The sequence below is a fragment of the Heterodontus francisci genome, chromosome 36 (genome assembly GCF_036365525.1).
Source record: "Heterodontus francisci isolate sHetFra1 chromosome 36, sHetFra1.hap1, whole genome shotgun sequence".
NCBI lineage: Eukaryota > Metazoa > Chordata > Chondrichthyes > Heterodontiformes > Heterodontidae > Heterodontus > Heterodontus francisci.
This window is the reverse complement of record NC_090406.1, coordinates 50131426-50157505: the sequence shown is the minus strand read 5'-3', so window position 1 is coordinate 50157505 and position 26080 is coordinate 50131426. Positions and strand designations below refer to the sequence as shown.

Below are 26080 nucleotides of genomic sequence, written 5' to 3'. Positions count from 1 at the left end.
TGTATTCAAATACAATCTGTAACCTCATGGCCCTGCATATCCCCCACTCTACTATTACCATCAAGCCAGTGGACCAACCCTGGTTCAATGAAGAGTGCAGGAAAGCACACCAGGAGCAGCACTGATGTACCTGAAAATTAGGTGCCAACCTGCTGAAGCTACAACACAGGACTACATTCAGGGGAAGCAGTATGCAATAGACAGATAGACAGAGCAAAGTGATCTCATAACCTACGGATCAGATCTAATCTCTGCAGTCCTGCCACATCCAGTCGTGAATGGTGATGGACAATTAAACAACTAACTGGAGGAGGTGGCTCCACAAATATCCCCATTCTCAATGATGGGGGAACCCAGCACATCAGTGAAAAAGACAAGGCTGAAGCATTTGCATCCATCTTCAGCCAGAAGTGCCAAGTTGATGATCCATCTCAGCCTCCTCCTGAAGTCCCCAGCATCACAGATGCCAGTCTTCAGCCAATTTGATTCACTTCACGTGATATCCAGAAACGACTGAGTGCACTGGACACAGCAAGTGATACAGGGGCTAAGAACATCCAGGTTGTACTACTGAAGACCTGGGGGGAAAATTGGATAAGGCCCAAAAATGCGCACAGGTTTCGCGATGTGCGATTAATCCATGTCCTTTCCTGCTAATGCAGGCTGCATGCAAACTTTGTGCTGCCTGCTCATTTAAATGATAATAACATGCAGCCCAGCACTAAACCAGCTACCGAGTGGCTGCACGCCTCAGCAGGAGCCAAAGTTTGTCTAAGGCTGGTACCACTTAAAGCCAGCCTGCACCTCTTAAAGCGGAGATGCATTTTGGCTGCTGCAGGTGCTGGAAGAGGCTGGGAAAGACACACTGAGCAGGAAGAACAATGCAAATGGTGCAACAGGACAGAGACCATGCTACAAGGTTCTCCAATACAGCACTGGAGGTTTTGGTGCAGGATCACCCAAACGCACTGCACCACACACAGTGAGATACTTCCCTCTCTATTGCAGGAGAAGGTGGCGCACACCCACTGGCAGCAGCACCGAACAAGCGGGGAACAGGCACTGCTGTATGTCCTCACCTCCATGGAAGAGACAGTGCTAGTCATCATTGGTGTGGCCACGACCTGGGCTGAAAAGATGACGTATGTTCCTACTTAATCCAACTTCTCACATTTCACTTCTTCGTCATCCCACAATGTCTTCTATTATAGAAGCTGCAGATGGTGTAAGAATGCACCACTTGCTTTTCCCCCTTCCCTTGTCACAACCCTACCCTTGTGCCTTTCTCCTTTCTGATACCCATGCACTGCCACCTTGTCAAGGACTGGTGGGGGAGTGTGAGTGTGAGAAGCAGAACACTGTGGATGAAGAAACACTATCACTTGATCTCACACATGCAACCAATGGCTCAGATACTGACACTGCACATACTGTAGAGGGTAGCATAGAGGTGGATCTGCACACAGTGGGCTGGATTTTACCAGTCCTCTAGGGATGGGCTACGAGACTGGGGTGGTAAGTGGGGGGGGGGGGCATAAAATGGCAAGGGATGGTGGGGGGAGGGGGGTGGGTTAGAGTGCCCATTGCCTTCCTGCCACAATGGCATTATGCCAGCTGTGGGGAAGGTGGAGGATGTCCCCAATAAAGTGGACAATTAAGGGCCTCTTCCCGCTGACATTTTACCAGCAGCGGGAGGGCCCTCCACCATGTGGGGAAAGTACCTGGTGGCCTCCCTGCAGGCTCGTGTGGGGTGGGTCCTCCTAATCGGGCACTCTGTGGCCCACGGAGGGGCGCCCCAATGGCCCTCCCTGTGGAAGTGTGCCATCCTGGCCCTCACCAACCAGCACACCCCATCCCCAACCTGCCTGACTGGCCTTCCACTTGGCTGGCAGCTCCTAAGGGCAGGCTCTCATCTCTTAAAGGGACGGGAGCCTCGAGAGCAGCTAATTATCTGCACGATGGGCCTAAAACCCAGCCGGGGGTCCCCCAAATGGCTGAGGTAGGGTTGCCCCTGGCTTTCCGGCCCATCGTTGGGGCCCCCACCACCCCAGTAAAATCCAGCCTGATGATTCATTGGGCACAAGTGGTCTGCCCCAGGGCAGGGGAAAGGTTATCACAGGTGCCAGTTCCCTGGTGGACGAGGTCACACGTGAGCTCCTGCTGCAGAAAACGTCGATGGGGCGGTGTAACAGAAAAAGCTGATGAAAATGCACAATGAAATCCTTGGTGCATTGGAAGGCCTGCCAGAGAGCCTGCTGTCACTGTCAAGGAGCACGGAGGAGTTCAGCACCAACTCAGCACAGGGCTTTACACAGAGCTGAGGACCATCCTTTCCAGTGTGAAAGTGGTGGCCAACTCCATGAGAGCACTAGCAGACACGACCGTGATGCAGAGTCTGATGGCCAATGTCTCAGCTTCTATTGCAGCAAAAGCAGAATCCACCCAACGTCTGAGAGCTGCAGTGGAAGCTCAGACTGATGTCATGTGAGCTGACCTTGCTGCCATGCAGGCTCAGATTGCTGCTATCATGGCTGTGGATACCAGTGCTCAAAGGGGCATGCAGTGTCTAACAGCAATCCACAAATCTGTCCTCCAACAGATTACAAGGATTGCCGAGGCGCAGGGCTGGGGAAATCGCCGTGATTCCATGGAACGTGAACCTGCTGCCCTCTCTCAGGATGACAACATTCATCCTCTCACCATTGCCACTCCATCAGTGCCCTTTGCTATTGCCTCTCTGCCAGCCAGCCAGCCCAGACTGCTGCCGCCCCTGCTGAGGTTGTGCAATTAGAAGCCGGACCCTCAACCAGAGCACCTCGAGGTCGTCCTGCAAGGTCATCTGCAGTCTCTCCCCGCTATGCTGGGGTAGCACTGTGTGGGAGCACTAGGCCAGGCAAAGGCACTAAAGGAATAGACAAGGCTGTTTAGTTGGCTTTGTATGGAATTCTGGATGGTTTGTTTGATAAAGTTGGTTTGGAATGGCTGTTTTTTGGTGGCTTTTATTTCAGCATTGTGACCAAGAGGATGCTGTGATGGTCAGTGACAGAGGGAAGGGACGGTGCGTATGTTATAAAATAGGGATTTGAGTTTGTGATCAGTGGAACTGCAGTCGAATGAGCCAAACACAGACAGAGCGGCTGGAAAGGGGATGTGTTTGTTGCCTCCTTCTTACCTCCTGCTCCTCTTCCTCCTCCTCTCCAGTTGTTCACTGTATTCCTGGTGGCAAGGGTTGTGCCCTCATGATGGCGAGGTTATGCAGGGTACAGCAGATTGTGATGAATTTGACACATGAAGCAGTCCGTGTAGAAATGCAGCAAGACCTGGGCAATATCTAGGCTTTGGCTGATAAGTGGCAAGTAACATTCGCGCCACACAAGTGCCAGGCAATGACCATCTCCAACAAGAGAGAATCTAACCATCTCCCCTTGACATTCAATGGCATTAAACATCCTAGGGGCTACCATTGACCGGAAACTGACTGGAGTAGCCATATAAATAGCGTGGCTACAAGAGCAGGTCAGAGGTTAGGAATCCTGCGGCGAGTAACTCACCTCCTGACTCCCCAAAGCCTGTGCACCACAACAACACTCAAGATGTTCGACACCATCCAGGACAAAGCGGCCCACTTGATTGGCACCCCATCTACAAACATTCACTCCCTCCACCACCGACGCACAGTGGCAACAGTGTGTACCATCTACAAGATGCACTGCAGCAACGCATGAAGGCTCCTTAGACAGCACCTTCCAAACCCGCGACCTCTACCAACTAGAAGGACAAGAGCAGCAGATGCATGGGAACACCACCACCTGCAAGTTCCCTTCCAAGTCACACACCATCCTGACTTGGAACTATATCGCCGTTCCTTCACTGGGTCAAAATCCTGGAACTCCCTTCCTAACAGCACTGTGGGTGTACCTTCCCCACATGGACCGCAGCGGTTCAAGAAGGCAGCTCACCACCACCTTCTTAAGGGCAATTAGGGATGGGTAATAAATACTGGCCTGGCCAGTGACGCCCACATCCCATGAATGAATTTTTAAAAAATGCTCCGGTGTGTCCTGTAGGACTCCTGCAGAACGGTTCAGGCAGTGGAACTTGTTTGAGCTCCCCAATGGTCTGCTCGATGATGTTTCGTGTGGCAGCAAGGCCTTCCCCACATGTTGCACCACTGCCTGTCGAGTTCATCAACTTTAAACAGCAGTAAAAAAACTCAGACAGAGCTAGTAGAAATTACTCAGCAACTGACTTGAGAGTGATTAATGATCGCTTTAAACAACGTTGGGTGGGGGATGGGTTCCTTCCTGCTGCTGAATGGATGTCCAGCTGTGGGTATTTAAGAGAGGGTGTTATCTGGAGTGGCGAGGTCCAAAATGGCAGCGCTGGTGTCAAGATGTTACGATCTTCCTACTCTGCATACTTCCAGTGCACACTCCTAACGCCTATGCTAACGCCCTCAGTAAAACGGAGTCCATCGTGCACCGAATGTATGTGCGTGCAGCTTGGATGCCATTTTGGGGTCAACACGGCACTCATAGCGCTGAAACTATGGGTGCCATGGACCAGAATTTTGAGGTCCTGCACTCCAGAACAAGATGCACCACTAACTAAGCTATTCCAGCACAACTACAGCACAGCCGTCTGTCTGACAATTGACCAGGTATGTCCTGTCTAGAAAAAGCAGGACAAATCCAACCTGGCAAATTACTGCCCATTCAGCCCACTCTCAATCATCAACAGAATGATGGAAGGTGTCATTGGTAGTTACTCACCAATAACCCATTCACTGGTGCTCCGTTTGAGTTCTGCCAGGAGCATCAGCTCCAGACCCCATTTCAGCATGAACAAAAGAGCTGAATTCCAAAGGTGGGGTGAGAGTGACCGCTGTTGACATCAAGGCAACATTTGATCGGGTGTGACATCAAGGAGCCCGAGCAAAATTGACGTTAAAGGGAATCAGGGACAAAACTCTCCACTGGTTGGAGTCATACCTAGCACAAAGGAAGATGGTTGTGGTTGTTGGAGGTCAATCATCTCAGCCTCAGGACATCACTGCAGGAGTTCCTCAGGGTAATGTCCTAGGCCCAACCACCCTCAGCTGTTTCATCAAAGACCTTCCCTCCATCATAAGGTCAGAAGTGGGGCTGATGATTGCAAATTGCTTATTTGCGATCCCTCAGATAATGAAGCAGTCCACCTTCATATGCAGCAAGACCTGGACAACATCCAGACTTGGATTGATAAGCGGCAAGAAGCATTCACACCACACATGTTTCAGGCAATGATCATCTCCAACAGGAGAGAGCATAAACACCTTGTCATGACATTCAGTGGTGTTACCACTGGTGAATCCCCCACTGTTAACATTCTGAAATTCACCATTGATCAGAAACACTCAACTGAACCAGTAACAAATTCCACATTAGTAGAACAGGTCAGACGCAGAATATTCTGCAGCGAATGGCTCATCTTTTGACTCCCCAAAGCCTCTCCACCACCTACTACAAGATGCAAGTCAGGAATGTGAGGGAATACTCTCTCTTGCCTGGATGGGTTGCAGCAACACTCAAGATGCTTAACACCATCCAGCACAAAGCATTCCGCCCCCATACACCAACTATAACAGCCAGCCATTCCAACCTCCCTTTTCTCCTTGAATGTGTTGTCGCCACCCAAATGCATGTCTGTATTTCCCATAATTCTCTATTTGAATCCCTCCAATCAGGTGTCCTCCTGCTCTTATCAAAGTCACAAATGACATGCTTTTTGTGGTATATAATCAATGAGTCATAGAGTCATACAGCATAGAAACAGGCCCTTCGGCCCACCGTGTCCATGCCGACCATAATGCCTATCTATACTAATCCCACCTGCCTGCATTAATTCCATATCCCGCTATGTCTTGCTCATTCAAGTACCTGCCCAGATGCCTCTTAAATGTTGCTACTGTTCCTGCCTCCACCATCTCCTCAGGCAGCTCATTCCAGATACCCACTATTCTTTGTGTGAAAAATGTACCCCTTTGATCCCCTTTAAACCTCCTCCCTCTCACCTTAAATCTATGCCCTCTAGTTTTAGTTACCCCTACCATGGGAAACAGACTCTGGCTATCTACCCTATCTATGCCTCTCATAACTTTATATACCTCTATCATGTCCCCTCTCAGCCTCCTTCACTCCAGGGAAAACAGACCCAGCCTATCCAATCTCTCTTTATAACTCAAGCCCTCCGAACCAGGCAACATCCTTGTGAATCTTTTCTGCACCCTCTCTAGCTTAATCACATCTTTCCTGTAGTGCGGCGACCAGAACTGCACACAGTTCTCCAAATGAGGCCTAACCAACGTTATGTACAACTGTAACATGACGTCCCAACTCTTGTACTCAATGCCTTGGCCAATGAAGGCAAGCATGCCACATGCCTTCTTCACCACCCTGTCTACCTGTGTTGCCACTTTCAGAGAACTATGTACTTGCACCCCAAGGTCTCTCTGCTCAACAACACTCCCCAGGGCCCTGCCATTCAATGTATATGTCCTGCCCTGGTTTAACTTCCCAAAATGCATCATTTTGCACTTGTCTGCATTAAACTCCATTTGTCAATCCCTTGCCCACCTTCCCAGTTAATCTATATCCTGTTGTAACCTTAGACAACCTTCTTCACTGTCCACTATACCACCAATTTTGGTGTCATCTGCAAACTTACTAATCATGCCCCCTACATTCACATCCAAGTCATTAATATATATGACAAACAACAGAGGGTCCACCTGTACACCGGCTGCACCTGGAGTGCAACCTAGTTACGGGACCGGTGACCACAGGGATTGTCCCTAGTTTGCCTGTGAACGGGGTTGACCTGCTCCTAAGTAATGATCTGGCCGGGGTGAAGGTGGTCGGCCCCCCTGCAGGAGGTCAGAGAGACAGGGCCGTGGCAGGAGACGGTCCCCTGCAGAGTCCCTGAATGTGGAATGAGTGAAGCCATGATTACACCAGCTCCCCAAGAGGAGACTGCAGGTAGATGACCATGAGGTCTGCAGGCAGATTACCATGAGGTCTGTCTGTCCGAGACTTTGTTTGGAAAGTTAGGAGACTGGGGGAATGAATTAAATGGATTTTCCCTACGTGAGGCTCAGCGAGCCAACACAGTATTGTGACAGTTAGCACAGGCTGCCCAGTCTGAAAGTGAAGCAGAGGGAGTTCCTGATTGCTACTATTTAAAGAATGAGGTACTATTGAGGAAATGGAATTCTCCTCCTCAGACCTGAGGGCAAGGAGTGGACAGTAGTTCACCGATTAGTGATGCCGCAGAGGTACCGGGGAGAAATATTAAGAATGGCCCATGAGACTACAGTGGCTGTACATGTCGGTATACGAAAGACCAAAGTCCGCTTAAGACAACAGTTTGACTGGTCAAAACTCCACAAAGATGTGGTGGAGTACTGCAGGAGTTGCCACGTGTGCCAGGTTGAGGGGAAACCCCAACCTAAAGTGAAACCTGCACCCCTAAGTCTTGTACCAGTGTTAGGAGGACCCTCCAGCAGAGGGCTGGTGAACTGTAAGGGACCCCGCCGAGAACAAAAGGGGACAGGCGGGCACACGACTGGCAAAAGTTTAGAAAGGGAAGGGGAAAAAGTGACCAAGAGGGTAGATTATAGGAAGACCGGGGGGAATCCCAGATGAAAACCTCTACTGTCCGGTCAGCCAACCCGGAAAATGTGAAAAGTTAGACCCCACATCCTGCTACGTAAATGCAGATTCTAGAAGCACCCCACCAGAGGTGCTAACAGCATTTACAGGAAACTGCAGAGACAGAGAGACCTCTAAGGGGCACAGAAACCGTGAGGGTGATGCCTCCCCTAGTCGAATTGCCCCAGTCAAGTCTGCACAAATACCTGCAGGTAGGAGTGTCCCAGAGAACAAAGGGGAAATTAACAAAGAATCCTCCCCCACAGTCACACCTATCCCCTGAAGGCAAGAGTCTTTGCCTGACGCAGCAAAACACAAAGAGATTTCAGGATAGACCCGCCCGCTACTACCTCTCTTGGAAAAAAAACCATTACCTCAACAGGAACAAAACCCTAGGCAGTCATGGCAATGGGCAAACTGAGGAAAAGCATCCCCAGGGAACCACATGGTTACTGGGATGCCAAAAAGGGGAAATTAAAGCAGCACTGGCACCCAGAAAAGACAATTTTAGTAAGCTTTAAGATTGATGAATGAATGGAAATGAATGAGAGTTAGCAGTGGTTAGCACCGCAGCCTCACAGCTCCAGGGACCCGGGTTCAATTCTGGGTACTGCCTGTGCGGAGTTTGCAAGCTCTCCCTGTGACCGTGTGGGTTTTCGCCGGGTGCTCCGGTTTCCTCCCACCGCCAAAGACATGCAGGTGATAGGTAAATTGGCCATTGTAAATTGCCCCTAGTGTATGCAGGTGGTAGGGAATATGGGATTACTGTAGGGTTAGTATGAATGGGTGGTTGTTGGTCGGCACAGACTCGGTGGGCCGAAGGGCCTGTTTCAGTGCTGTATCTCTAAAATAAAAATAAAAAATAAAATAAATGCATGCTTTTTCATCCTGTATCTTATATTTCCCTCAAACCCTATAATGAAATGCACCATTTATTTTCAAATCGCATTTCATTCCCCTGGGTGTGGAGGTGTCATGCAGGCCCCCACCTGCCAAGAATGAGACACACAAAGTTTTACCACATGAACATTAAAACCTAAAATTGCTGCTCGGAAGAAAAGAGGACCTATCACAAGGAATTGCCAGGCCCCTTGCTGGAAAGACCTTTTTTAGTTTAGTTTAGTTTAGTTTAGAGATACAGCACTGAAACAGGCCCTTCGGCCCACCGAGTCTGTGCCGACCATCAACCACCCATTTATACTAATCCTACACTAATTCCATATTCCTACCACATCCCCACCTGTCCCTATATTTCCCTACCACCTACCTATACTAGGGGCAATTTATAATGGCCAATTTACCTATCAACCTGCAAGTCTATTGGCATGTGGGAGGAAACCGGAGCACCCAGCGAAAACCCACACAGACACAGGGAGAACTTGCAAACTCCACACAGGCAGTACCCGGAATTTAACCCGGGTCGCTGGAGCTGTGAGGTTGCGGTGCTAACCACTGTTTTGCATACTAGCAGACAGTGTTGGAACCAAGAACCCAGTCCCTGCTCCCCCAATGTACAGAAGACCTGGTCAGACCAGTTTAGTCACATGACTAACTGGCTTTTTGAATTTGAACTTGCCACAGAGTGTCTGAAATTCAGAAAGCTCTTATCCCCTGGACTGAGAACACCTCTCTCCTGTCTGCTCCCATCCCTTTCCCATGGAACTGAAGACCCACTGAAGACACATGAACCCTAGGAGAGAAAAGTCGCCAACAGTGAACAAGGTTTAAGAAGAATTCTGGGCCCCAGTGAAAAGCAAGACCCACAGTGAGCTTGAAGCACAGTAAAAAACCCCTCTTCAGAGATTGCCTCAAACTTTTTTACTTTATTTTTCTTCTGCTCTTTTCTGTCTCCATTTGCATGTGTGTTGCGTATGCATGCTAGCGTGGGGCGCGGCGTGTACCCATAGGAGTTAACCGAATTAGAGTTTATGTTTAAGGTTTAATAAATTTCACTTCTTCTTTAAACCTAAGAAAACCTGGTGTGCTCATTTCTTTGCCTTATAATTGGAAAGCTGTGAACAAGGATTCACCAAGGGGGAGCTCAAAATACAGTGTGTTTAAAAATAAAACCCTGTTACAATAAGACCAGGTGAAGCACAGTAAAAAAAACCCTAGACACCTTTCTCACCTGGTCATAACAATATCAATTGTAAAAAAATGAGGCATCAACACTGATCCTTATGGCACACAACTTGTTACATCTTGCCAACCTGAAAATGACCCATTTCTGCCTACTCTCTGTTTCCTGTTAGCTAGCCAATCCTCAATCCATGCCAATATGTTACCCCCTACACCATGAGCTTTTATTTTCCACAATAACCTTTGATGTGGCACCTTATCAAATGCCTTCTGGAAATCTAAGTACAGTACATCCACCGGTTCCCCTTTATCCACAGCACATGTTACTTCTTCGAAGAACACCAATAAATTGATTAAACATGATTTCCCTTTCACAAAACCATGTTGCCTCTGCCTGATTACCGTACATCCTACTTAAACTGAACGTGATGATTGGATAGTAGAGGGAGGGAATGATTCCTACAGTTCCGACAACAGTGATCCCATGAGGAATATATTGAAGAAGGCTGGCAGGGTTTTGTTGCTTTTCCTGAGTTTGGGAAATGGTTCATGAACTAAAGGACAAACTCCATGAAGGAGATTAATTGAGTATTGGCTCCAGTCTCACGGAGGATCCGTCTAGAATCCATATGCTTTGAAGAAGTTCTCTCAGGAGTAATGTGTCTTCGTTCTTTTAGCCCTTGAATCATGACCCACGTGGGTTCCTGCCCCTTCTGCCATTCTGGTACATGTGTTCTGTACATTCTATTGGAGATGGTTGCCTGCTTGCTCCAAGCTCTTCCAAGGGTCAGCAAACATTTAACTAAACCATTCCTCCATCTGTTTTCCCAGAAAGTACCCCTGAGCTCCAGAGCAATGATATCGAAGATCTGAACTCCATTAAAACCCGGTTCTCACTGCGGCACATGTCGGAGCCAGACGAGGATGTGTGTTATATAATCCCTGGGCAAGTGGACTCTCTGAGAAAATGCAACTTCAATGCCACCACTAAGACTTTCCTAATTATCCATGGCTGGAGTGTGAGTGTTTTAAATTGATTATACACAGCACGATGTGAAAACAGAGAATGGCAGCGAAAGCTAGCACAGGGCACACCAGGTTTACACATTCTACACATTCCTAAACGTCTCAGAGGGCTCAATTGTCAAGACAGGCTGCATAGTCTAGGCTTCAATTGTCACAAGTATAGAAGACTAAGGAGTGATCTAATTGAGGTGTATATAATGTTCAAGGATATGATAGGTAGACAAAGAGACATTATTTCCACTGGTAGGGGAGTTCATAACAACAAGAACCTGCATTTATATAACGCATTTAACATAATATTACACCCCAAGGGACTTCATAGGAGTGTTACCAAACAAAACTGAGCCATTTAATGAAATATTAGGAAAGGTGACCAAAAACATGGCCAAAGTGTTAGGTTTTAAGGAGTGTCAAAAAGGAGGAGAGAGAGGTAGAGAGGGTTTGGGAGAGAATTCCACAGCTTAGGGCCAAGGCAGCTGAAGACACTGTTGCTAGTGATGGGGCGATGGAAACCAGAGATTCACAAGAGGCCAGAATTGGAGGAGCGGAGAGATCTCAGAGCTGGAGGAGGTTACGGAGATAAGGACGAGCAAGGCCATGGAGGGATTTAAAGGATGAGAGTTTTAAAATCAATGGAGTATAACCTTAAAATCAGAGTTCGGCCATTCAGGGGTAATGTCAGGAAGCAACTCTTCACATAGAGGGTAGTAGAAATCAGGAACTCACCCCTGAAAAGCTTCTATGGCTGGGGATCATTTAAAAAAAAATTCTAAACTGAGATTGATAGATTTTTGTTAGGTCAGGGTATTAAGGGATATGGAGCCAAAGTGGAAATGGAATTAAGATACAACCATGATCTAATTAACAGGCTCGAAGGGCTGAATGGCCTCCTATTCCGATGCTGCTAGTAATATAGTGTTTTTTAGGCATGTTAATGAAGCCTCTTTAACTCACTGCTTGTTTGATACTATAAGGGTAGGAGTGGAAGTAGAAATTTGTTTCAGGATCGATTCCTAGCAGATAGCTCCCCATCCAGTGTTTTCCCATACACAAAGTGTCAAGCTGCCTCCTTTTCTAAACATTCTGGAAAATTCTCCACAGGGCACAGTGGCGCAGTGGTTAGCACCGCAGCCTCACAGCTCCAGCGACCCGGGTTCAATTCTGGGTACTGCCTGTGTGGAGTTTGCAAGTTCTCCCTGTGTCTGCGTGGGTTTTCTCCGGGTGCTCCGGTTTCCTCCCACATGCCAAAGACTTGCAGGTTGATAGGTAAATTGGCCATTATAAATTGTCCCTAGTATAGGTAGGTGGTAGGGAAATATATAGGTGGGGATGTGGTAGGAATATGGAATTAGAGTAGGATTAGTATAAATGGGTGGTTGATGGTCGGCAAAGGCACGGCGGGCCGAAGGGCCTGTTTCAGTGCTGTATCTCCAACTAACTAACTAAAGAAACATGTTAAAATGTAAACATTAAGCATCCCAGGTTCTAGCTGTGATGTTGCCTCTCATGGACTGGGATCAGCAAAGATTACTTTACTCTTTATATCCTTCTCATAAACCACTGAGAGCCAGATATACTGGAAGATAAGAAAAGGAAGGGCTTAAAACTTGTAAGGAGAAGAGGGAGGGAAGAGTGAGCAGGACAATGAAGGAAGCCCTGTATTGAGGTTGAAGAGGCCTGGGATGTGTGGAAATAAAAGTCGAGGTATCAAGTGAGAGGGAAGGAGAGTCTGCACTCCAAATGTTTCTGAGACTGCTGATGAACTTGTTCAGGCAGGGACTGACTCCTTGTTTGTACATTTTCAGGTGAGTGGAATGTTTGAGAGCTGGATTGAAAAGTTAGTCATCGCTCTGTACAAGAGAGAGCCTGATGCTAATGTCCTCGTTGTGGATTGGCTCAATCGTGCCCACCAACATTACCCAATAGCAGCCCAGAATACCAAGTTGGTTGGTCAAGACATCGCCAAGCTCATTGACTGGTTGGAGGTGAGGAGGTTGAAACACTAGCAGCTGACAGAAGTGCATTTAATTACTTTGTCACGTGATTTCCTTTTAAACCAATAGCATCTGTTTTTATGGTCCTTGTAGAAACAAGAAAGCATTCCACCCAACACGATGCACCTGATTGGATATAGCCTTGGAGCTCATGTGGCTGGCTTTGCAGGGAGTCACGCAGCCAATAAGATTGGCAGGATTACAGGTAGTGCAGTGGAAACATTTCTGATTGGCTTATATCCTTGATCAGGCCATCGTGGTGCACAGAATCATGGGTGCGCATTTCATGGCAGGATGTGTATTTGTGCCCGGTAATTCTTTGCATGGCACAATCCCAGCTCAGCTGTACCTTGAGTGCAAGGCACAAAGTGGAGGCAGACACTACCTCTGCTCAATGAAGATGGTCCAACAACCCCTCCCCCATGCTGGCAATGCTAATGTCAATGACTGTATTAATCATGGGATACCACAGTGCACTGCCAGGAGGCCATGGGGATAGTGAAAAGAGAACAATTTTAAAATGAGGCAACCAAAGTTTGGAGAAAAAGCATATCATTAAAATCTGACTCCAATTTTACAATCCCTCTTTTAGGGCTGGACCCAGCTGGACCAGTGTTTGAAGGAGCCCAAGCTGATGGCCGGCTTTCTCCGGATGATGCCACTTTTGTCGACGTTCTCCACACCTTCACCAGGGAATCTCTGGGAATGAGTATTGGGATTCGGCAGCCCATTGGACATGTCGACATCTACCCAAACGGAGGCAGCTTCCAGCCCGGCTGTGACCTACAGAAGGCTGTGAACAACATTGCCACGTATGGTATCTATGGTAAGAGGGGACACTGGGCGGCACAGTGACTGAGTTGTTTCCATTCTCAGAATCAACCCTGGACGATGGGATAAAGGATGTCAAGAATTTGGAGAGGATGCAGAAGAGATTTACTAGTGGTACCAGGAGTGAGAGACTTCAGTTGTGTGGAGATACTGGAGAAGATTAAGTGGAGATTTGATAGAGGTGTTCAAAATCATGAATGGTTTTGAAGGGGGAAGTAAGGAGAACCTGTTTCCACTGGCAGGAGGGTCAGTAGACAGAGGACACAGATTTAAGATAATTGGCAAAAGAATCAGAGGGGAGATGAGATTTTTTTTGTATTGCATTATTGTGATGTGGAATGTGTTGCTTTACAGAGCAGTGAAAGCAGATTCAATAGTAACTTTCAAAAGGGAATTGGATAAATGCTTGAAAAGGAAAAAAAAAATGAGACTTTGGGAGCAGGGGAGTGGAACTAATTGGAAAGCTCTTTCAAAGAACTGGCACAGGCACAGTGGGCGAATGGCCTCTATCAATGTCTCCCATTTTGACTGCAGGTGAAATAGTTTGGAAAATTACTATCCAGGTCTAGTGGATGTAGATTCGCAAGGTAAATTAACACAAACTTATCAGTCGCAACCTGAACGATGTTACAGCACATGTAGTCAAGGACCCTATCCTGATTTAAGGATCAAGGCCCATTGTAGGATGAGAGTAAGGGGTACTTTATTCTGTGACGAATCTGTGTTGTAATTCATCTTTATGCTGACACTAGGTGCAGGAAATGGTACAAAAGGTGTTCCATTCCCAGCACCCTCAGAACCTTTTGCTCAGGAAGGACATAAACACAGTTTGGAATCTGTCACCTTTTGGGATTTTTAAACTTTATTTTATCTTCACAAAACTAATTTAGAAATGAGTTATGATTGTCATAGAAAGATACAGCACTGAAACAGGCCCTTTGGCCCACCGAGTCTGTGCCAACCATCAACCACCCATTTATACTAATCCCATATTCCCTACCACATCCCCACCTTCCCTCAATTCACCTACCACATGCCTACATTAGGGGCAATTTACAATGGCCAATTTACCTATTAACCTGCAAGTCTTTGGCTGTGGGAGGAAACCGGAGCACCCGGCGGAAACCCACGCGGTCACGGGGAGAACTTGCAAACTCCACACAGGCAGTACCCAGAACTGAACCCGGGACGCTGGAGCTGTGAGGCTAACCACCGCGCCACTGTGCCGCCCATTAAGTGTTGTGCTTTGTTACAACCCGGTGAAGAAGGGGTCTCAGGCTCTCTTTTTGCCCCTTCTCTGGTTTGAGCGCAACAGGGTTTATCCTTTTTTTAACACAGTGGTTGAACTTACTACCTCAGTTAGCGCTGGCTCCTGTTCCTCTAATATAATTGCAAATGAACCAATCAGACAGGTTTTCTTGAGTTTAAACAAGAAAGTTGTAAGTTTATTATCCTTATCACTCTAAACTGGTTAAAATTACTAAAATATGCTACGTTTCCACGTCCACATTCACACAAGAGACACACACACACACAAGTAGATTACAGAGGGAAAAACAGAGTTGGGAGATTGGAGTAGAGTTCGTAATAAATGAAATTGAAATACTGAATCTCAGTCCCAGAGTTCTCAGTTGAAATTGGAGACCTGAAGTCCTCGCTGGGCCGTGTGCACAGTTCGGGCTTGCTTCTCAGCTTCCGGAAGGTAGAAGAGGGACTTTATCCTTATCCCCTTGTTGCTGGCTGTGCTGGTCTGTAGATTTGAGGTGTTAGCAGATGCAGCCAAGGCTTCTCTGGGTCTTTACTGGAGAGAGGGAGAGAGAGAGAGCTGTTCCCTTTATGGGGTCTCAGTTACTGTCTGCCTTCTGAGTCACCACTCACAATCTCCAGAGTGGCACAGCAGTCATATGATATGTATTTTGTGTTTTAATGAGAAGCTTCTGGAATTTTCTCTGAAATTCAAGGCTCTCCCCTCAAGCTGTTCAGACATACTTGGGAGGTGGGGATGGGGGTTGGCTCTTTCAAAGTCAATGGGCGTCGATGTCTTTTGATAACCACATTGATAAGGCTATCTCAAATAATTGGAATCAGAGAGCACCCCAACGTTCTGGCTAGGCTGAGTCAAACGCGTCTATCTCCAGTCTAATCCTTTGGTTTTTTCACATGCAAATATTCATGGCCATCTTGTCTGCTAGCTGTTCCTTTTTCAAAAAGTTATTTGTAACAATTTCCAGTAAAAGTCTCAGGCAAAGTTCCACTTGATGAAATTAATATTTTCCATTTGGCATGTGGGGTTTTCATAACCGTTTTAAAACAGGGATTTAGCACAAGTTTAAAAGTGACAAGTTGAAGCCACTTGGAGAAAGTGTGTAACTGATGTTGGGTCAGGCACAGACAATATGTATTAACGCTAGTTTGTAAAATGACAACTGGACACAATCTACAAGCAAAGGAATTGAGAAGCAGGATGGTCCCTATTTATTCTGAGAGTACCAGTAAGTGATTTCTTTAAACCTGTGCCCTAAAGGGGCCGGGCTGGGTGTACAGGAGGAAAAGCAGCCCTTTTATTGATAGACCTGTAGGTGAAACACTGAATTGGGAAGCAGTCAGAGGGACAGACCTTGCACTTCCTTTGAAAGAAAGGGGAAAGAAAGGGATACATGGGCAGTCAGTCAGCTTGGTTTGGGGAGGAAGCCTGGGCCTAGCAAGGGGAAACTCAATCATCTGAAATAAAAACAAGAAATGCTGGAAATACTCAGCCGGTCTGGCAGCATCTGTGGAGAGAGAAGCAGAGTTAACATTTCAGGTCATCAGAATTGGAAAATATTAGAAATGTAAAAGAGTTTAAGCAAGTAAAGCGGGGGGTGAGGCAAGAGATAACAAAAGAGAAGGTGTTGATAGGACAAGGTCACCAGAAGGTCATGGAGCAAAGGCAAATGGTATGTTAATAGTGTGGTGAAAGACAAAGTGTTAGTACAGAGAGGGTGTTAATGGACTGAAAACTGAACAGTAATCATCTGAAGCTCGGAGCCGGTGAGGAAGATGACCAGGAAAATTTAAGAAAGCCTATTAATAGGGTTAGTGTGGCGTGTAGTTGATTCAAGGTGAAATGTGACTGCAATTGTTACCCTGTATATTCAGTGAAGCAGTTTAACTCTACGTATCTGGTTTTGTCTCACTAAAGTGGTTCTCAGTTCAGCTGATTGAGAAAAGATACTTGTGAAAGGCACAATGTCTACCTTAGATACAAGAAAGTCTTATTGTTACACCTCTGGCTTACGCTGTGATGCAATTAGTCATGGTCATGGAGATACAGCACTGAAACAGGCTGTGTGGCCCACCAAGTCTGTGCCAACCAACAACCACCCATTTATACTAATCCCATATTCCCTACCACATCCCCACCATTCTCCTACCACCTACTGACACTAGGGACAATTTACAATGGCCAATTTACCTATCAACCTGCAAGTTTTGTTTTGGCTGTGGGAGTAAACCAGAGCACCCGGCAGAAACCCACACAGTCACAGGGAGAACTTGCAAACTCTGCATAGGCAGTAGCCAGAATCGAACCCAGATCACTAGAGCTGTGAGGCTGCAGGGCTAACCGCTGCGCCACTGTGCTGCCCAATTAGATATTGGGCAGTGTGAGGTCACTTGGAACGTAAGACACTCAGACCACTTGTGGGTGTGACCAGTACTGCTGTACCTGAGAGATTATCTCTAACAGACCAAAACACTTGTTAAAGAGTTCAAATCAATTTGAAAACGAACTTATATTGTCTCTACCTCTCTGCTCTGGTATGGTATTCAAAGATAAGGACCTAAGTCCATTCTCAGCCAAGAGGGACATGAGCCTTTGGCTAATACCAAGGAAGTAGCCATCAGATACCTGTAATAGGGTATTGGCACCATCACCTATCTTTTAAAGAAAAGTGAATCACATTCATGAAGATGGATGCAAATGGTATTGAGAGAGAACAAATGTGCATTTATACAGCACCTTGTGTATCCAGTTCACAAGGGAGTTTCACTGTCCCAGCACACTAGCAGAGAGAGGACAGTAGAAGTTAATGTGAGTTATAAAGCAGGTGGTCCAGACCATTTAAGGGAGTTAGTGATGCCACAGAGCCTGAGTTCATGCCTGTTGCAGATTGGAATTTGTAACCTCAGTGTGCAGTACAAAGTAAGCAAGATTTATTACCAAGTTCCTCTCTTCCCATAGCATTTTCAAAAGCTGTGAAGTGTGAACATGAACGCTCGATCCACCTATTCATCGATTCCCTATTGTACCAGGATCAGCCTTGCAAGGCGTTTCGCTGTAACAACCACAGATCCTTTGAGAAAGGGATGTGTCTGAACTGCCGCAAGAATCGCTGCAACACACTGGGCTACAATGTCAATCGGGTCCGCAGCAAGAGGAGCACCAGGATGTACTTGAGGACCAGGGCTGACATGCCTTTCCGAGGTAGGCCAGGGCAGGTATGCGTTTCTAAATTTTAACTATGAGCGGGATCTGGGAGGAGAGAGCACTAACTGTCTTTGTGAGGCCTTGGTGTCCTCGTCTCCCGGGTGAGCTGCCCGACAGAATGCTGAAGGCTGGTGACCAGGAGAGGAAGCTCGGGTGGCAGAAGGTAAATCTCAGGGAGCAAGTATGCAGAGGATCTCACGGGAGGGAAGGGGGTGCACCTGGGACAGGGGGACGCCTAACTTTTCCATGTACAATCCAGTGAAGCACTCCTGCACTTCCTGGACCCACAGGAGAGCAAACAAAACTGAGCTGTTTGGGCCTCTTCTGGTTCTGATCCTCCCCCCCCAACAGCTTCCCCATTCAGGATAGAGTTAAAATCGAGCTCGGTGCCCAATCTGCATAATTAAAGGAAGACCCTGCCAGCTTAAGATAGGTGCCCGTGTTGCCTGCTCAGAAGAGCAGGTTAAAATCAGGATTGGCTTGAAGTAGGAGGGGAAAGTCACCCGGAGTATTTAAACCGCCCAGACATCCAGTTTCCGTCAGGTGGGTAGGGTTAAAATCATCGAGTACACTTGCATCGTGAATGTAATGCCTGTACCAATTTCAACAGCCTTTAGGGCATTGTCCACCTTTGAGCAGAGAGGGGATTTAATAGAAGGGTTCAAAATCATGAAAAATCTTGATAGAGTAAATAGGAAGAAAGTGTTTCCAGTGGCAGGAGAGTCAGTAACCAGGGGACACAGATTTAAGTAGTAGTGGTAATCTACCCAAGATCCTCAGCTCATTTCTCCATGCTTCACGGGTCCTGTGCTTTCCTCTTCAGTGCTCGTAAGAGCCTCCCATTTTTTTCTAACTTCCATGAGAAATGAGCAATAAGACTGTGGGAAAAAGTACATGAGGTGGTTTCCTTTTGCCTTCCTTGTGTGTTTTAAAGGAAACAAAGTCCTCTTCCCAAAGGATCCTTCGCCTGTAAGCAGCCATTGTCCCTCGAGCTTCTAGCTCTTCCACCATCACCACCGAAAATTCGCAGTTTCCACCGTTGGCCATGGCTCGTAACCCTGAGCCTCGGACCATTACCTGGGCCTGGGACGACTGTCCCCTGGGGTCTCTGATGACCCTGCTACCCGATGGATCGAAGGTAATTGGCCAAAGAACCAAACGAGAGCTGAGGAGAATTTTATTTAATGCAGTGAGTTGTGATCTGGAATGTGCTGCCTGAAGGGCAGTGGAAGCATTTTCAATAGTAACTTTCAAAAGGGAACTGGACAAGTTTAGTTTAGAGATACAGCACTGAAACAGGCCCTTCGGTCCACCGAGTCTGTGCCGACCATCAACCACCCATTTATACTAATCCTACACTAATCCCATATTCCTACCACATCCCACCTGTCCCTATATTTCCCTACCACGTACCTATACTAAGGGCAATTTATAATGGCTAATTTACCTATCAACCTGCAAGTCTTTTGGCTGTGGGAGGAAACCGGAGCACCCAGAGGAAACCCACGCAAACACAAGGAGAACTTGCAAACTCCACACAGGCAGTACCCAGAATTGAACCCGGGTCGCTGGAGCTGTGAGGCTGCGGTGCTAACCACTGCGCCACTATGCCGCCCCACTGTGCTGAAAAGCAGATAGTTTTACAGAAAGCCAGTATCGGCACAATGAGCCTAATGATGTGGAGTGGGATGTAGCTGCCGGTGTGGAGTGGGCTGTAGCTGCCGGTGTGGAGTGGGCTGTAGCTGCCGGTGTGGAGTGGGATGTAGCTGCCGGTGTGGAGTGGGATGTAGCTGCCGGTGTGGAGTGGGATGTAGCTGCCGGTGTGGAGTGGGATGTAGCTGCCGGTGTGGAGTGGGATGTAGCTGCCGGTGTGGAGTGGGATGTAGCTGCCGGTGTGGTGTGGGATGTAGCTGCCGGTGTGGTGTGGGATGTAGCTGCCGGTGTGGAGTGGGATGTAGCTGCCGGTGTGGAGTGGGATGTAGCTGCCGGTGTGGAGTGGGATGTAGCTGCCGGTGTGGAGTGGGATGTAGCTGCCGGCGTGGAGTGGGATGTAGCTGCCGGCGTGGAGTGGGATGTAGCTGCCGGCGTGGAGTGGGATGTAGCTGCCGGCGTGGAGTGGGATGTAGCTGCCGGCGTGGAGTGGGATGTAGCTGCCGGCGTGGAGTGGGATGTAGCTGCCGGCGTGGAGTGGGATGTAGCTGCCGGCGTGGAGTGGGATGTAGCTGCCGGCGTGGAGTGGGATGTAGCTGCCGGCGTGGAGTGGGATGTAGCTGCCGGCGTGGAGTGGGATGTAGCTGCCGGCGTGGAGTGGGATGTAGCTGCCGGCGTGGAGTGGGATGTAGCTGCCGGCGTGGAGTGGGATGTAGCTGCCGGCGTGGAGTGGGATGTAGTTGCCGGCGTGGAGTGGGATGTAGTTGCCGGTGTGGAGTGGGATGTAGTTGCTGGTGTGGATTGCGGTGATATGGCTGAGCCCCAGTTTGAGGGATATTCTGTAATGAGTGTAATTGTGTTGATTTCATATCTGGAATGCTCTGCCTGAGAGTGTGAATGAGGCAGATTGATTCGAGGCCTTCAAAAGAGAACTGGATTATTCTCTGAAGAGAAAACATGTGCAGGACTATGGGAAAGGGCAAGGGGGGCTGGGCTTGGGTGAATTGCTCTAGCAGAGAGCAGGCACAGGCTTGATAGACCAAATGGACTCCTTCTGAGCTGTAACCATTCTATGATTGTATTCTATTGCACAACCATGAATTGTCCTTTCATTGTGAAAAAAACCTCTGGCCAACAACAACAACTTGCACTTATATGGCACCTTTAACATAATAAAATATCCCAAGATATTTCAAGGAGTGTTCTCAAACCCTTGTTTTCCTTTGGCACAACGTGGATGGATACAGGTTTGAGCTCTCCCCCTGCTCTGCTGGGTTGTGATACTCTGGTGTTGGATGGGGAAGCATATAATGGGGCGAAGGCGGGGTGGGGTGGGATGTGGTCCTCTCCATTGGTCACTCCCAAGTGTCCATGAACTGAGGATACCACTTGGTTGTGGATCGAGCTTTTTGCTCAGTGTTAGCATTGCCAGAAGGTGGGTGCGGGTGAACCCCCATCGAATGGGTTGTGGGAGCCCATTAAACCCTCCTGCCCTTCAGGATAAATCCCTCCCCCACCCCCCCCCCCCACAATCAGATCATATAGAGATGGTTACATCTATGGAAACAGCATTGACATCACCGCCTGTCAGATTGTTAATCAGCCTGTGAATCCTTGCACTACTTCCTACTGTTCTCTGAGGGCAAGATACAACAACATTGGTTGTGGACCCACTGGAGGAGGCAGTAATGAGCAAAGAGAGGGTGTCACAGGAGAAGCACTGAGGTCTGCAGTGCCAACTTCATCTGCATTGAGGGGAAGCTGCAATCACTGACCACTAACCAGCTTCTTCCTCTCCTTCCCAGTTTATCATTACCAGCTGAAGATCCACTTCTCCAGCAAAATCAGCCATTTTGACCTCGACCCCACACTCTCCATGTCCCTTCATGGGACTAAGGATGACGTTGAAGATGTTCACATTGAACTGTGAGTATAACTCCACCCAACCGTGTTTAAACTATCGCCACTTCATACATTTGAACTCGGTCTTCATTTGGCCGAGGGACAGGGCCCGATCAATGTCCCTTCTTTCACCCCCTCCCCCCATCACTGTCCCTTCTTTGAGCCCCTCCCCCCATCACTGTCCCTCCTTTCACCCCTCACCCCCATCACTGTCCCTCCTTTCACCACCTCCCCCCATCACTGTCCCTCCTATCACCCCTTCCGCCCATCACTGTCCCTCCTTTCACCCCTTCCCCCCATCACTGTCCCTCCTTTCACCACTTCCCCCCATCACTGTCCCTTCTTCCACACCCTCCCCCATCACTGTCCCTTCTTCCACACCCTCCCCCATCACTGTCCCTTCTTTCACCCCTTCCCCCCATCACTGTCCCTCCTTTCACCACTTCCCCCATCACTGTCCCTCCTTTCACCACTTCCCCCCATCACTGTCCATTCTTCCACACCCTCCCCCATCACTGTCCCTCCTTTCACCCCTTCCCCCCATCACTGTCCCTCCTTTCACCACTTCCCCCCATCACTGTCCCTTCTTCCACACCCTCCCCCATCACTGTCCCTTCTTTCACCCCCTCCCCTAATCACTGTCCCTCCTTTCACCCCCTTCCCTAACCACTGTCCCTCCTTTCACCCCCTCCCCTAATCAATGTCCCTCCTTTCACCGCCCCTCACCCATCACTGTCCCTCCTTTCACCACTTCCCCCCATCACAGTCCCTTCTTCCACACCCTCCCCTAATCACTGTCCCTCCTTTCACCCCTTCCCTAACCACTGTCCCTCCTTTCACCCCCTCCCCTAATCAATGTCCCTCCTTTCACCCCCTCACCCATCACTGTCCCTCCTTTCACCACTTCCCCCCATCACTGTCCCTTCTTCCACACCCTCCCCCATCACTGTCCCTTCTTTCACCCCCTCCCCTAATCACTGTCCCTCCTTTCACCCCCTTCCCTAACCACTGTCCCTCCTTTCACCCCCTCCCCTAATCAATGTCCCTCCTTTCACCCCCTCACCCATCACTGTCCCTCCTTTCACCACTTCCCCCCATCACTGTCCCTTCTTCCACACCCTCCCCTAATCACCGTCCCTCCTTTCACCCCCTCCCCTAATCAATGTCCCTCCTTTCACCCCCTCACCCATCACTGTCCCTCCTTTCACCACTTCCCCCCATCACTGTCCCTTCTTCCACACCCTCCCCCATCACTGTCCCTTCTTTCACCCCTTCCCCCCATCACTGTCCCTCCTTTCACCCCTTCCCCCCATCACTGTCCCTCCTTTCACCACTTCCCCCCATCACTGTCCCTCCTTTCACCACTTCCCCCCATCACTGTCCATTCTTCCACACCCTCCCCCATCACTGTCCCTCCTTTCACCCCTTCCCCCCATCACTGTCCCTCCTTTCACCACTTCCCCCCATCACTGTCCATTCTTCCACACCCTCCCCCATCACTGTCCCTCCTTTCACCCCTTCCCCCCATCACTGTCCCTCCTTTCACCACTTCCCCCCATCACTGTCCCTTCTTCCACACCCTCCCCCATCACTGTCCCTTCTTTCACCCCCTCCCCTAATCACTGTCCCTCCTTTCACCCCCTTCCCTAACCACTGTCCCTCCTTTCACCCCCTCCCCTAATCAATGTCCCTCCTTTCACCCCCTCACCCATCACTGTCCCTCCTTTCACCCACTCCCCCCATCACTGTGCCTCCTTTCACCCCCTCCCCTAATCACCGTCCCTTCTTTCACCCCCTCCCTCATCACTGTCCCTTCTTTCACCCACTCCCCCCATCACTGTGTCTCCTTTCACCCACTCCCCCCATCACTGTGTCTCCTTTCACCCCCTCCCCTGATCACTGTCCCTTCTTTCAGCCCCTGCCCTAATCACTGTCCATTCTTTCACCCCCTCCCCCCATCACTGTCCCTCCTTTCACTCCCTCCCCTAATCACTGTCCCTTCTTTCACCCCCTCCCCCATCACTGTCCCTCCTTTCACTCCCTCCCCCAATCACTGTCCCTTCCTTCAGCCCCTCCCCTAATCACTCTCCCTTCTTTCACTCCCTCCCCCATCACTTTCCCTTCTTCCACCCCCTCCCCCATCACTGTCCCTCCTTTCACCACTTCCCCCCATCACTGTCCCTTCTTCCACACCCTCCCCCATCACTGTCCCTCCATTCACCCCCTCCCCAAATCAATGTCCCTTCTTTCACCACCCCCCCATCACTGTCCCTTACTTCAGCCCCTCCCCTAATCACTGTCCCTTCTTTCACCCCCTCCCCCCATCACTGTCCCTCCTTTCACCCCCTCCTCTAATCACTGTCCCTTCTTTCACCCCCTCCCCCCATCACTGTCCCTTCTTTCACGCCCTCCCCTAATCACTGTCCCTCCATTCACCCCCTCCCCCAATCACTGTCCCTTCTTTCACCCCCTCCCCCCATCACTGTCCCTCCTTTCACCCCCTCCCCTAATCACTGTCCCTTCTTTCACCCCCTCCCCCATCACTGTCCCTCCTTTCACTCCCTCCCCCAATCACTGTCCCTTCCTTCAGCCCCTCCCCTAATCACTCTCCCTTCTTTCACCCCCTCCCCCCATCACTGTCCCTTCCTTCAGCCCCTCCCCTAATCACTCTCCCTTCTTTCAGCCCCTCCCCTAATCACTCTCCCTTCTTTCACCCCCTCCCCCATCACCGTCCCTTCTTTCACCCCTCCCCTAATCACTGTCCCTCCTTTCACTCCCTCCCCCAATCACTGTCCCTCCTTTCACACCCTCCCCCATCACTGTCCCTTCTTTCACCCCCTCCCCTAATCACTGTCCCTCCATTCACCCCCTTCCCTAACCACTGTCCCTCCTTTCACCCCCTCCCCTAATCAATGTCCCTCCTTTCACCCCCTCCCCCCATCACAGTCCCTCCTTTCACCCCCTCCCCTAATCACTGTCCCTTCTTTCAGCCCCTGCCCTAATCACTGTCCATTCTTTCACCCCCTCCCCCCATCACTGTCCCTCCTTTCACCCCCTCCTCTAATCACTGTCCCTTCTTTCACCCCCTCCCCCCATCACTGTCCCTCCTTTCACCCCTCCCCTAATCACTCTCCCTTCTTTCACCCCCTCCCCCCATCACTGTCCCTTACTTCAGCCCCTCCCCTAATCACTCTCCCTTCTTTCACCCCCTCCCCTAATCACTCTCCCTTCTTTCACCCCCTCCCCCCATCACTTTCCCTTCTTCCACCCCCTCCCCCATCACTGTCCCTTCTTTCACCCCCTCCCCTAATCACTGTCCCTCCATTCACCCCCTCCCCTAATCAATGTCCCTTCTTTCACCCCCTCCCCCCATCACTGTCCCTCCTTTCCCCCCCTTACCCCATCACTGTCCCTCCTTTCAATCCCTCCCCCAATTACTGTCCCTTCTTTCACCACCTCCCCCAATCACTGTCCCTTCTTTCAACCCCTCCCCCATCATGTCCCTTCTTTCACCCCCTCCCCCCATCACTGTCCCTTCTTTCACCCCCTCCCCTAATCACTGTCCCTCCATTCACCCCCTCCCCCAATCACTGTCCCTTCTTTCAGCCCCCCCCATCATGTCCCTTCTTTCACACCCTCCCCCCATCACTGTCCCTTCTTTCACCCCCTCCCCTAATCACTGTCCCTCCATTCACCCCCTCCCCTAATCACTGTCCCTTCTTTCACCCCCTCCCCCCATCACTGTCCCTTCTTTCACCCCCTCCCCCATCACTGTCCCTACTTTCACTCCCTCCCCCCATCACTGTCACTTCTTTCAGCCCCTCCCCTAATCGCTGTCCCTTCTTTCAGCCCCTCCCCCCATCACCGTCCCTCCTTTCACCACCTCCCCTAATCACTGTCCCTTCTTTCAGCCCCTCCCCCCATCACTGTCCTTCCTTTCACCCCTTCCCCCATCACTGTCCCTTCTTTCACCCCCTCCCCCCATCACTGTCCCTCCTATCACCCCTTCCGCCCAGCACTGTCCCTCCTTTCACCCCCTCCCCTAATAAATGGCCCTTCTTTCAGCCCCTCCCCTAATCACTCTCCCTTCTTTCACCCCCTCCCCCATCATTGTCCCTCCTTTCACCCCCTCCCCTAATCACTTTCCCTTCTTTCGCCCCCTGCCCTAATCACTGTTCTTTCCTTCAGCCCGTCCCCTAATCTCTGTCCCTCGTTTCACCCCCTCCCCGAATCACTGTCCCTCCTTTCACCCTCTCCCCCTATCACTGTACCTTCTCTCAGCCCCTCCCCTAATCACTCTCCCTTCTTTCACCCCCTCCCCCTATCACCGTCCCTCCTTTCACCCCCTCCGCTAATCACTTTCCCTTCTTTCACCCCCTCCCCCATCACTGTCCCTTCTTTCACCCCCTCCCCCCATCACCGTCCCTCCTTTCACCCCCTCC

General features: G+C 49.5%; 1 protein-coding gene across 1 annotated transcript in view; it reads left to right on the top strand.

Moving 5' to 3' along the window:
- LOC137351810 (lipoprotein lipase-like) overlaps window positions 1–26080 on the top strand; it is a 45856-nt gene that overhangs the window by 2732 nt on the left and 17044 nt on the right. Inside the window, exons 2-7 of the mRNA XM_068016664.1 lie at window positions 10599–10786; window positions 12599–12778; window positions 12881–12992; window positions 13380–13613; window positions 17841–18083; window positions 21542–21662. Coding sequence (XP_067872765.1) covers window positions 10599–10786; window positions 12599–12778; window positions 12881–12992; window positions 13380–13613; window positions 17841–18083; window positions 21542–21662 — 1078 coding nt within the window. The remainder of the gene's footprint in view (window positions 1–10598; window positions 10787–12598; window positions 12779–12880; window positions 12993–13379; window positions 13614–17840; window positions 18084–21541; window positions 21663–26080) is intronic.